This window comes from Typopeltis vanoorti, chromosome 23 (genome assembly GCF_054136105.1).
Source record: "Typopeltis vanoorti isolate ZY-2024b chromosome 23, IOZ_Tvanoo_1.0, whole genome shotgun sequence".
Taxonomy (NCBI): Eukaryota; Metazoa; Arthropoda; class Arachnida; order Uropygi; family Thelyphonidae; genus Typopeltis; species Typopeltis vanoorti.
In genome coordinates this window covers 71,289,417-71,302,534 of record NC_143571.1, presented here as the reverse complement: position 1 = coordinate 71,302,534, position 13,118 = coordinate 71,289,417, and the positions used below count along the sequence as shown (strand labels likewise).

At 34.8% G+C, this 13,118-nt stretch overlaps 1 protein-coding gene across 1 annotated transcript in view; it reads right to left on the bottom strand.

Annotated features, from left to right (window-relative positions):
• LOC150093941 (cell adhesion molecule Dscam1-like) overlaps positions 1 to 13,118 on the bottom strand; it is a 1,598,688-nt gene that overhangs the window by 312,702 nt on the left and 1,272,868 nt on the right. Inside the window, exon 28 of the mRNA XM_090412925.1 lies at positions 5,838 to 5,989. Coding sequence (XP_090269051.1) covers positions 5,838 to 5,989 — 152 coding nt within the window. The remainder of the gene's footprint in view (positions 1 to 5,837; positions 5,990 to 13,118) is intronic.

Sequence of the window (13,118 nt, the reverse complement as noted above, 5' to 3'; positions counted from 1 at the left end):
TGCTGACTACGTTTTTGTTTATATTCTCTCCACAATGTTTTCTTTTTTTGCAGCTCTTGCTTTATATCCCTACTCATCCACTTAATTCCAACTTGGTTTATCCTTCTATTCACCTTGGGTATGCAGTCTGATACTGCTACTCCCTCCAATCAATGTTCCCCCATAGTTAAAGTCTCCATTAATAATTGTTTGGCTTAAACTCATTGTGCTAATCTGCCAACATGTAGCTTCTACATCTTCCTGTGGATCCCCTGCTCACTTTTTTGTTTGACACAGCCTCAAATGAACCATCTCCCCCAGACCGAAAATCCTCTTGAACTTCTAATTTTGTTGGGTGTATTTCTTCAGGTATCATCAGCAATACTTCACTTCCTGTCCTATTCCCTCTATCCTCCTTGAAAATACAATACCTTTACATTCTATCCCTGTAACTAAATCATTTTCTGTCAACTAGGGCTCACTGATGCCTATAATAATTGGCCAAGTTGAGCTGACCAATGCCAAAAATTTTTTTGTATTTCTGTACATGCATTTCAACATACCTTTGTACCCATAGTGACCCTTGTATAATGTCATTACCAACTCATTCAAATCAGAAACCTGTGATATCCCATTCAGCATTGCATAATCATTATTGGACATGCTCATTTATCACAGGGGTTGTCAGATACATGCTTGATTTCATCCACCCTAATATATCTAATTTTACTGGTTTTGCACTACTACACTCTCACTAAACACCACTTTCCCCAAACATCTAACTTGCAAAACCATTCAAATGTAGTCCATCTGGCATATATGAGGGATGTCCAGAAAGTAAGTTCTTAACAGAACTTACTTTCTGGACGTTAAATATTTTCACTGCAGCACTGCGATCACAATGGTGTGCATGCGTGCTGAGTTTGTTGATTCATTAGCAAGGCATCGGTGCCATTTTCAGACATTCTCATAGTGTGTACACTTCTTGGTGTGTGTTTATAATGTCTAAGAAAATTGAATTGCCCTCCGCATGTGAAATTAGGTCAGTTATCCGTTTCTTGAATGTGAGGAACATTAAAGCAGCTGAAATTCATCAGCAAATTATTGAGGTTTACAGAGAACATGAGGATGGTGATGCTTTCCTGAGCAGACTTGTCACTGGGGACAAGACTTGGGTGTCGCACGCAATCGTTGAATCCAAACAACAGTGGGGTGGAGGCACACCTCATCACCAGTCAAGACGAAATTGAAGACAATGGTTTCCACTCGTACAATCATGTGCACTGTGTTTTGAGACAGACAAGGAATTTTGCTGGGTCAAGGCTCCACAATCAATGCGCGTATGTACTGCCAAACCCTTAAGAAACTGGGTCTTGCGATCCAGAATAAATGATGTGGCATGCTTACCAGGGGCATTGTTTTGATTCATGATAATTTAATGCCCACCACCCCTGGGAAGAATTCCATCATCCCCATATAGTCCTGACCTCGTGCCAAGCGACTTTCACCTGTTCAAACATCTAAAATCTTTCCTTGGTGGCCGGCAGTTTCAAGATGATGATGAGGTCAAAGAAGCAGTCAATATGTGGTTTGTCACAGGTGGCAACCTTCTACGATGAAGGTATACAACTCTTGGTGCCCCATTATGATAAGTGCCTGAACAATGGCAGATATTATGTAGAAAAGTAGTGAAAGATATCTACTTTAATTTCCAATAAAGTTTTATTTGTAAGTATATTTTTGTTTCTCTAACAGCCCATCAGAACTTACTTTCTGGATGTCCCTCAGAGGATACATTGTGGTCTGTCAGTGAATTTAGTGCTCCTGTAAAATTGGCGATTTTTGTCTTTTATTGTATTTTCCCTTGAAAATTAGTGTTTTATAGTATACTAGCATAGATTTTAGTGTTTTTAGTATTTTACCACATATTTTTATTAATATATTGCAATAATTAGTATATGTTTAAAATGGTGCCAAAAAAGGGCAAGAAATGTAATGCTAAAAAAGCATTGCAGGCGAAAACAAGAAGGTTAGTCCCGCTAACGAGGTTGTTTGTGATGTGGAGGAGGTTAATGAAAATGAAATAATCTCCAAAATAGCAAAATTGAAGCAGATCATCAGAGAGACGACATGGGAATTGCAAAAAGTCAAGAGGCATTTAAATGAATAGAGGGAGAAAAAGACAGTTATGCAGGAAAATAAGAAACAACAAAGCACGGAAACAGGCAAGTCATGAAATAATGGAAATCAGGTAAGTGACACTGTTAATAAAAAGAAAGATGTTATTTGGTATGGTGACTCTATAATAAAACACGCTATTGATGAGCGAGTTATAACGTTCAGTTTTCCTGGAGCAAAAATTAAGAATATAAAGGAAGCAATTCAAAAACAGAAAAGAAAACTAAACGAAACTAGTAGGTACTAATGACTTAACTGGCGATAAGTTCAGTATGAGAGAGGATATGAAAGGGTTGTTGGAAGAGGTGAGTGTGAAGAGTGAGAAATTGAAAATCGTCAGCATTTTACCTCGCTACGATAAAAATGAATTAAGAAGGGCTATGATGGCAAATGATTCGATTCAGGAATCTGAAGGAATGGATGTTTTTGGATGTGTGGAGTGAGTTTGAGGGAAGATTGGATTTGTAGAAGAGGAAGAGGGATGGCCTACACCTAAATGCATTTGGTATCAGGAGTTTAGAAAAACTAATAACTGATATGAGATCTAACACAGAGAGTCAGGGAAACTAAATTATAAAGGGAGGAATGGTGCGAATGTGAGTGTAAGAGTGACAATGTTATATAACTGTGCTAATGACAGGAATGGGCTTAGTCATGGAAATGCTGACGAGGAGAAAATGATTTCGGCTTTGTGTTCGTCTGATTTGGACCCATCAAAAGTGTGCAAAAACAGTGCTTTAAATACAGGACTGTTAAAAGCATTGTGCGATGAAATGGGCTCTGATCATCAAAATCTTCTTTCCCATTCGGAAGTTCATTGGCTCTCCCATGGTAAAGTTCTCAAGAGGTTATATGAATTCCAAAAGGAAGTTGAGCTGTTTCTAATTGATAAGAAAAGTGACCTGTCCCATTATTTCCAGGATAAGAAGTGGGTAGCCAGGCTGGTCTATCACAGCAACATATTTTCTTACATAAACGAGTTGAATTTAAAACTTCAAGGTCCAGATACAACAATATTTAATGTTTAGAAAACGGTCGAATCATTCAAAAAGAAACTCAAATTCTGGCTTAATGTGATTGCAGAAAGAAATAGTGAAATGTTTCAGTCGTTCTCAGATTATATTATGGAAGCAGATTTCTATTCACAGAATTCAGTTTCAGATATTATTGCAGTCCACTTGAAGATGTTGTTGTTGTCATTTGAAACGTATTATTCCAAACGTGAGGATCCCCGGAGGCAAAATATGTGTATTGTGAACCCCTTTGTTGAACACAAAGAGACAGCCCTTTCCCATTAAGAAACCCTTCTACTTATTGAATTATCATCATACAAAGAACTGGAAAGTACTTTTAATTCTATGAATAATTTGAAATTCTGGATAAGAATGAAAAATGAATATTCAAATTTACATAAAATTTACATGAAAAGCATTTCTTCTTTGTTTTTCCACCACACATCTTTGTGAAACTGCATTTTCTGGCATGACTGTGCTTAAAACGAAACAGAGGAACCGCCTGCAACTTTCTGACTGTTTTTTTTTGGCTATCACTTCAATTCATCCCAGAATTAATAAGCTAATGGGCAGAAAACGGCAACAAACGTCTCACTAGCCTAACTAAAAACCTTCAAAAACTTAGTCGTAATAAAAGAAACTAAATTTAACTTTTTGAATAACTTGTAACTGCTGTGTTAAAGTGCTACATTTTTAAATTGAAAATATTAATTAGTGTTGGAACTAGTGTTTAGAAATGAGAGATTCATACATTTTTATTTACTAAATTACATACTTTGCACATATATAAATATATGTGTGTATGTGATAATAAGTGTTTCACTGACAAGTTGACATCTGTCTGTTGCTTCCCCTGCTCAGTTGACTTCTATGGTAAGTTACATTACAATGCATAAATATTTTTCTCACTACCTTTTTTTTCCTTCAAACCAACATCATTAAACTCAATTTAATAATACAATAATCAATTTTACACCGAATAATATAACTTTTTGGTGATCAGAATGGGATATGTCAATGAAAATCAGCACAAATTAGTTTAATGATGTTGGCCTGAGGAAACTATAATATGCTACAAGATTTCATTAGTCCACTAATTGATAACTAATTTAAATGCAATTTTATATTTGTCAACATGCCACACTGTATACATAACTGTACTAATACTCTTTATGATTATGCCATAATTAATTATTAATACTTATGTTAGTTTAATGTATGAACTTTAAAAAGAAATTGGAAAGGTATTTACGAGTAAATCTGTTGGGACCGGGTCCTTGTCTTATAAAAAAAAGAATTTACTAGGATGCGGTCTATTTCATCTAAATTGCATTATCTCAACCTTTCTTCATATTCAACATCCCAGAGATTAGAAACTATTTTGGTAAATCACCTCCTGACCCTCTACAACATCTCTTTCATCTTCCTTTTGAAAACCAGGTCACCAAATCTGTGCACAGTAGTCCATAAATATATATGTATGTATGGTTGTTATTGCCAATTAAGTCTGCAAAGCTCTTCTAAGTCCCTCAAGGTTTTGGGGAGGTGCTGAGTGTATGATAAAAATTAAACATTATTTAAATTCTCAATGAAATAACGTTTTGACAATCTGCAGGGAAGCAAGCACTGCTTTCCTGAAACTTTAATTTCTAAAGAATAAAATGATTAGATCATTTGCAAATCTGTGTACAGTAGTCCATAAATATATATGTATATATTTATATATGTTTATTATTTTATACATTATTTATTGTTTAATATTACGTATTAGTAATAAATATAAGTAATGATATTAAGTATTATTTATTTGTATATTTATTTATATAATAAATATATGCACAGTAGTCCATATAAATAAATAGTTTAAATCAGTAACAAATGGAAGATATTGCTTTCCTGAAAACTTTAATTTCTGAAGAATAAGGCCAATTCTGTCTTAGCTTGTTTTATAAATATGGATTTTTATTACATTGCTGCTAAGCAGGTTTTGTAAATGCCATGCAAAGTCTTCACTGAAAGTTTATTTTTCACTTGGTTAGACTATAATAAATTTAGCTTAATCCTTTATCCAAGTGTGAGCAAGCAAAGTTTGCGCCTGAAAGTATCTTCAGGACTGGGGTAAGGTGGTACAACACCAGGCAACTCGTTGCAAAGGTGGAGCAAGCTCACAACACTCCCATCTCAGTATCTCCTATAATGCAAAACACATCTCCTTGTGGATATGTATAATGTTATGCATTAAGGGGAGGGCCACTACCCAGACTAGTTTCGACTTTTATTGAGGTCTCTTCAGTGGGAGAGATACTGAGATAGGGGTGTTGTGAGCTTGCTCCACCTTTGCAACGAGTTACCCGGTGTTGTACCACCTTACCCCAGTCCTGAAGATACTTTCAGGTGCAAGCTTTGTTTGCTCACACTTGGATAAAGGATTAAACTAAACTTATCAAAGTCTTCCCTGATTGTGGATGTTTTTGCTTACAAAATATCTCTTTAAAGAATGTTCAAAGGTCATAAGTGATATATTATTTTTTCTGTACATTTTTAAATATGAAAAATTTTAAGCTCCTATTTGTTTTGCATATTTTTGTTTAAAACAGTTAATGTGAATATTATTTTAAATTATGATTTTTTTTTTTTTAACCATCAAACTATTATTTATCTACCTACCTTTGTAAGATAAGGTGGTTCTCCATGATGAACACTAAATGTTTTGAATTCTTCAGTCTGGCTATTTTCTTCTTCTTCAGCAGTTGGACCAGGTAACTGAAATGTTGCATAGGGTGCAATTTCATCTTCATATTCTGGAACAGAGTGAGAGGCTACACACAGCATGGTAGACAGTTCTTAGACACAAAAATATACATTAATGTGCACAATGGGTCATAGTAGATGAATAAATTTATGCACAAAAAAATGAACTAATTAAAAAAAAAATTATATATATATATATATATATATATATATATATATATATTTACAGAATTCATTTTTACTCGATTGGAATATTATTGAATAATTTAAATAGTTTAATGGAATATTATTCAAAAAGCTTTAATGACTGTTACCGAGATATAAAAAGATGACATGGTGTATTTAAAAAGATACTACTAGTTAACAAGTTTCGTTGAATAGATCAACATCTTCAGGTATCACAATCAAAGAAATATATAAAGAATTACAGAGACTTAAAATTATAATAACAGAACAAGTACAAAAAGGAATGTTTTGTGATACCTTTTGGTACCTGTTCTGTTATTACAATTTTAAGTCTCTGTAATTCTTTATATATTTCTTTGATTGTGATACCTGAAGATGTTGATCTATTCAACAAAACTTGTTAACTAGTAGTATCTTTTTAAATATACCATGCCATCTTTTTATCTCTCGGTAACAGTCATTAAAGCTTTTTGAATATATATATATATATATATATATATGTGTATATATATAATCATCCCCAAGATTACTCCAAAACTGTCTGTCCATGGCTCTCCTTTCCCATGTCACTCCTGCAAATCTGATGATATCATCAACGTGACTTAGGTTGGCATCAGGGTCGTTTTTCCTCTCATGGAATCCAATCCAGAACTTCTTTTGTCTATTGTTGAACTTGTCTTTGAGCAATATGCCCAGCCCATTGCCATTTCAGATGTTTCACTCTTCCTATGATATCAGAGACTTTGGTTTGATTTCTTATCCACATATTCCTTTTGTGATCCAGTCTTGTGATACTAAGCATATTTCTTTCCATACTAAATTGTATTGTTGTTAATTTTTGAATTTCCTTTGCATTTAATGTCCATGTTTCACAGCCATATGTAAGTATAGGAAGAATACATTGGTTTAAAAACTTTTCTCTTCAGGCATAATAGTAGTTGGCATTTGAATATTGAATGCTCTTGTTGGCATTTGGAACCTCCACTTGTTGGTTCCAAATACTTTCCATCCAAACATCGTGTGCTTTTTAATTTCTTCCATGATATCTTGTTCCACTGATATCTGTTGTCCTAAGTATTGTAATGATCTACTTGTTTAATTTCGTCATTATTGATTTTTATTATTTCTGGTTGGGCATAGCTATTGAACATAACTCGGGTCTTCTTTAGGTTTATCTTTAGGCCAGCTGTTTTGCTAGCAATTTGGAGTTCATGGATATGAGCCTGTAATTAATGTGCAGTTGAAGTAAAGATAACTATGTCATCTGCAAAACATAAATGGCTTGAATATCTTCCATTTATCTTCAGACCTTTCCCTTCCCAATCAAGAAGTTTGAATATTCCTTCTAGGCATGCTGTGAATAATTTTGGAGATGTTAGGTCACCCTGTCTTATACCTCTCTGTATTCCCATAGTAGAGATGTTTCCCCTGAAATGAATTGCTGCTGTGGCATTTGTGTATGCTGATTTGTTGGTCCTGATGTATGGCTCCTCCACTTGTAGGTTTCATAATGCTTTATGTATTGCACAAGTTTTTACTGAATCAAAGGCTTGCTCATAACCACCAATTAAACCAAGACATAATGGTAACTGATATTCATTATACTGTTCAATAATCTGTTGTATAACTTGAATATGGTCCATTGTACTAAGGCCACTTCGAAAGCCTGCCTGTTTTATTGGTTGTGCTAGGTCTAGAGTCGTACAAAGCCTATGAGCCAAAACTTTTGTAAACACTTTGTAAGCCAAAGTGTAGTTTGGTAGTTTGTCAAGTCTTCTACTTCAATCCAGAACTTCTTTTGCCCATTGTTTAACTTGTCTTTGAGCAATATGCCCAGCCCATTGCCATTTTTCACTCTTCCTATGATATATAGGAAATGTATGTATCAGAATTTTTTATGTATCAGAATTAGGGTAGCCTTCTTCCATGTTCTTGGTACATCATTTTTATTCAGATGTAAGGTAAATAGTTTTGCTAAGATTTTGTAGATCATTTCTCCACCTGCTTTTAGAAGTTCATCTATAACTCCATCCTCACCTGCAGCTTTTCCATTTTGCAAGTTTTGGATACCCCACATAACTTCTTCTGGTAGAAACTGTGGTACTTCAGCTATTTCATAGTTGTCTTCTTCATTTAATTCATCATTCTGATATAATACTGAGTAAAATTCTTCAATTAGTTTTGCTATAGCATATCTATCTCTGTTAATGGTCCCATCTTGTAGTTCGACTGCAACCATCTGTTTATTGCTGTTTGACTTTTTTGAGACTACGATTGTTTTCTGTTGTTTGTTGTATCAATTTACAATTGAATTTTCTTATTTCTTCTGTGATACATTCTGTGATACTAAGCTACTCGTATGAGGTGCTATCAAAAAGAATTGAATATATTCTGATCATTTTGTACAATTAATTGTATTCAATTTTATTCTGTAGGCTATTTGATTGTTTCATTTTTCTTTGTTTCTTCATAAGCTGTTTTGTTTCTTCAGAAATTATATCTTGTTTCTGTTCTGTGCTACCAGCTATTTCATGTGAGCATTGTAAAGGTTTTGGGTAATAATGTCATTACTTTCTGATGGATCAGCATTGCAAAAAACAACAATATGTCTGTAACAAGTTTTTAAATCTGTTGTTTAGTTCATGTTGGAATATATCTCTTTTAATGTTGAGTTTTTGAACATCTATGTTTTGCTTTGATCTTCAAACATTTTTCTTCTTTTTTTTAGCGGTTTATTTGAATATTTTCTGTGCCCATTTACATTTACATTTCTCACCTATATATATAGATGAGAAAATTTTTTTTTGTAGTTCGGGATATAAAAATTTAAAAAAATTTAAGACCTAATAATGACATAATCTTTTAAGATTCTGCACAATCAAGTTCAAGATTACAACAGAATGAGCAATGTTATAATATATTTACTTGGTTATAAAACAAATTACACTGGACTAAAAATTATATTGTTTTAATCTTTTACCAGAGTGAGCAAACAAAGTTTATATGTGAAATATCTTCACACCTAAGCTACTTGTATGAGGTGCTATCAAAAAGAAACCAGACTGTGCTGAATATTCAGTGAAAGATCGAGTTACAGTCTCACCCCACCAGATGTCAGTGGCATAGGCATTGTTGAGTCAGCCTGCCATGCGACATTGAGCAGAATGCACCAGAATTCACGTAATGTGCGTTATTCTTATCACATGTTTGTGCCGTTCTGTGATTTTGCCATGAATGTGAAATTAGAACAAAGGGCAAATGTAAAAATTTGCATAAAACTGGGGAAATTCATCACAGAGACCTATTTCATAAGGCATATGAAAACAAAGCCATGAGCTGAACTCAGTGTTTTGACTGGCACTGGTGTTTATAGAAAGGAAGAACCACCTTGGAGGATGACGAGAAGCCAGGACGACTGCCCACCATCATAACCTATGAAAATGTTGAAAAAATTTGACAGATCATCCTTGCAGATCAAAGCATCACCATTCAGGAAGTTGCTGACACAGTTGGGATTTCATATGGAGCAGCTCAAGCTATCATCACAAGAGATTTGAAAAAGAATCACATCGCCGCCAAGTTCATTTCCCACTCTCGACTTCTGACCAGAAGGAGCACCATGTGAATGTCTGTTAAGATCTTCATCATGAGGCCATTGATGACTTAACCTTCATCTCAAGGGTCATCACAGCAGGGGATGAGACTTGGGTTTATGGCTATGACATGGAAACAAAACAGCAATTTCCACAGTGGAAGACATTGTCTACATTCTCCAAGACCGAAGAAGACCAGGCAAGTCAGGAATGCAACAAAGAGCATGTTGATTTTTTTTGACATTAAGGGGATTGTGCACTGAGAATTTGTCCCACTCAGTGAGACAGTCAGTGCAGAATTCTACTACACTGTTTTAAGGCGGCTGAGAGAAGACGTTCATCACAAAAGACTGGAACTGTGGCGAAGCTGCAACTAGCTCCTCCAAGACAATAATCCCTCACACAGTGCCTGCCTTAACAATGTGAGAGTTTTTGATGGCCCACAGCATGGTGGTCATTCCACATCCTCCTTATTTGCCAGATTTAGCCCCTTGTGACTTCTTTTTGTTTCCAAAAATGAAATTGAAGCTGAAGGGGAGGCAGTTTGACACCGTTAAGGAGATCCAAGGTGAATCACAAGTAGTGCTTGATGCACTTCAACAAAAAGAATTCCAGAAAGCGTTTGGAGCATGTGGGATTGCTGCATGAACTTGAAAGGGGACTTCCTTGAAGGGGGTTGAGTTCCAAATATAAAATTGGGTAAGTTATAAAGATTTTATTAGCCTAGTCTGGTTTCTTTTTGATAGCATTTCATGTATGTAAACAGATAACTGCACATCTAAACTGCACACATCCACATCTTTTCTGACATGTATATTGTCATAAAAGACAAGAAAGTCATGTCATTTTGCCTCTTTGTAAGAACTCGATACGACTGCACCTGGACTATTGTGTGCATATTAGGTTTCCTGGATCCTAAGGCGATAAAGAAACTGTGGAAAGGGGGCAAAGAAGAGTTAAAAAGATTATATTGGGATTATAGGATTTAGATTATGAGCACAAATTGTGAGTATGTGGATTAGAGACACTAGTTAACAGAAGAAAGAGGTGTAATATGATAGAGGTCAATAAACTTCTGAATGGGTGTTATAGAATATCGTATGATAAAATTTTTTGTTATATGGAAGGTAGGGAGAAAACACGAGGGTATCCATGGAAGTTAAGTTTGTTCATGGTCAAGAAAGAGGTAAGAGCTAGGTTTTTCTTTCAAAGAGCTGTGAGTGGGTGGTTTGGGTGATGTATAGCCTCTCCTGATGAGTCCTTGACTCCTTGGAGGTCTCAGACAATAATAATAAGAAAATTTTAATAATATGGTGATAGGCTGTTTTGCTACTTGTAGATGGAAAAAAAAAAATGACTTCTGCATTATAGTGCTCAGTATCTCAACAGATCTAGTTCTCACTGATGACACTATAATAAGATCAAAATTAGTTTGTATGAGTTTGGGTAATGGTCCTCGCATAATGCATAACAATATACAAGTCTGAAAGGAAGTGTGCTATGCATTATGAGAAACGAAAGCAATTTGTTGGGAAGTCATTTGCCACCATATACAAGCGACCTAGTTGTGAACATATGTCTCATACAAACCTTTTGTGCTCATGCTTGGATAAAGGATTAAAACAAGATTGACTACTTGTCATTCTTGTTTTAATCTTTGAATTTAATTTTAATGTATTATTTTTTCAGACATCAGTTCTGCTAGAGGATGTGTTGGCAGGTTTATACAGAGCTACATAAAAAAAGATAAATATTATTTCTGAAATTATTTACTGTGAAAGTATTATGTGCATTTGTAGTAATTTTAATTTTTTGATCCATTGTGTCTGATAGAGAACTATATGATTGTTTTTGTGAATTTGCATAAAGTTGCATTGTAGTCATATTGCAGTATGTCAAGGTAGTGGTGTCCAGTTTGTTGTAACCAGGTCCAATACCGTTCAAAGATTACATTTCAAAGACTCATTCCAAAATTTCATAACATGCTTCACTTCTCACTAATTAAAAAAAAAAAAAAAGTAGCAAGAAGGCACAAGAAAGAAGACATGTTTATTTAAAATGTGGGAAATCAGAAGTGCTGTGAAATGTTTGTATCCTATTGATATAAAGAAAAACCAAAGGTCTTGAGTAGCATTATTGAGGATAAGGAAATGCAATGAATATGAATCTGATAATAGAGAGTATGGCCAAAAATGGAAATGCAGCAGTTGTAAAAAAGTGATGAGGAATGGATTTTATTGCATGACTGAATGCTAACTGATCATAGCATGCTTGGGAAAAGAGAGAGAGAGAGAGAGAGAAAGAGAAGTGGGAAATGAGGTGAAACACTTATTAGCTGGTTTGAGGAGAGTGAATGGGGATTAGGAGGTTAGCTGCTATGAAAGCAAGTGTAAGGAAGTAGAAGTGAAGTGGAAGAATTTGAGTTTGAGAGAGATAGAGAAACTAATGAAAGTGAAAGAAGGAGAGAGTGGGCAAACCAAGCAACAAGGAATGAGTGAAGTGCAAGTTTCAAAGATGATGGGAGAAAATAAAGAATCTACTGCGTTAAGATTCTATGCAGGTATAGTACAAAAATATATTAAGGTGTAGTACAAAAAGTAAGAAGAGGTATTTCTATGGCCTGAAGACATGAACAGAGAGAGATTGCAACTTTGGAAATAGAGCGAGAGAGAGAGAGAGAGAGATTGGAATGTGAATAAAATGATTGTTACTTGATACAAGTAATGGAATCAATTTGCTGCCTTGATAGTTTCAATCTTCACAGATATTACTTGTGGTAGTGATATGTGATTGTCAAGCGATAATAAAGATGATGAAGGGGTGCTTGAGAGAAGCTGTATCAGGTTGCATACTAGAGTTAGAAGGGTAAATCAGGAGCCACAGAAAGAGAAAATGTTATGAAATAATATAAAAAGAGGAGATCAGCATGTTTATAAGCAGTAAAGCACAGATCAAAAGAATAATCAGCATGTGAGGAAGATAATGAGAGGAAATTTTCCACTGTACTAACGTGGACATGTATATATGTTCATCATTACATGGATGTGCAGTTTTTATGAAAGTCAATATACCATTGGGTATTATAGAAAAAATAATATGTAAAAGAAGCATTTATTTTTGATATATTTGATCCATTGAGTGGTTAGCCAAGCAGGTCAAAGGAATTCCCAAGGAGTGTTTTCTTTAATGGCAAGTAGCAGAAAGAATAATTAATAGGTAGGTGATAGAAGCAGACTGAGCGATTACCTTATGAGGGTGTACCATCCAGGTGAGGATAATGCAGCGATAGATGTGCGAATATCTCTTCTTCTTCTCTTCTCTCATGGCAGGTTGAGGTCCTCAAAGATGATTTTTTGTCATTTCTTTCTGTTTGCTGTCTTAATATGAAGTTCTATTATGGAGTTTAAGTGGGTGCTTT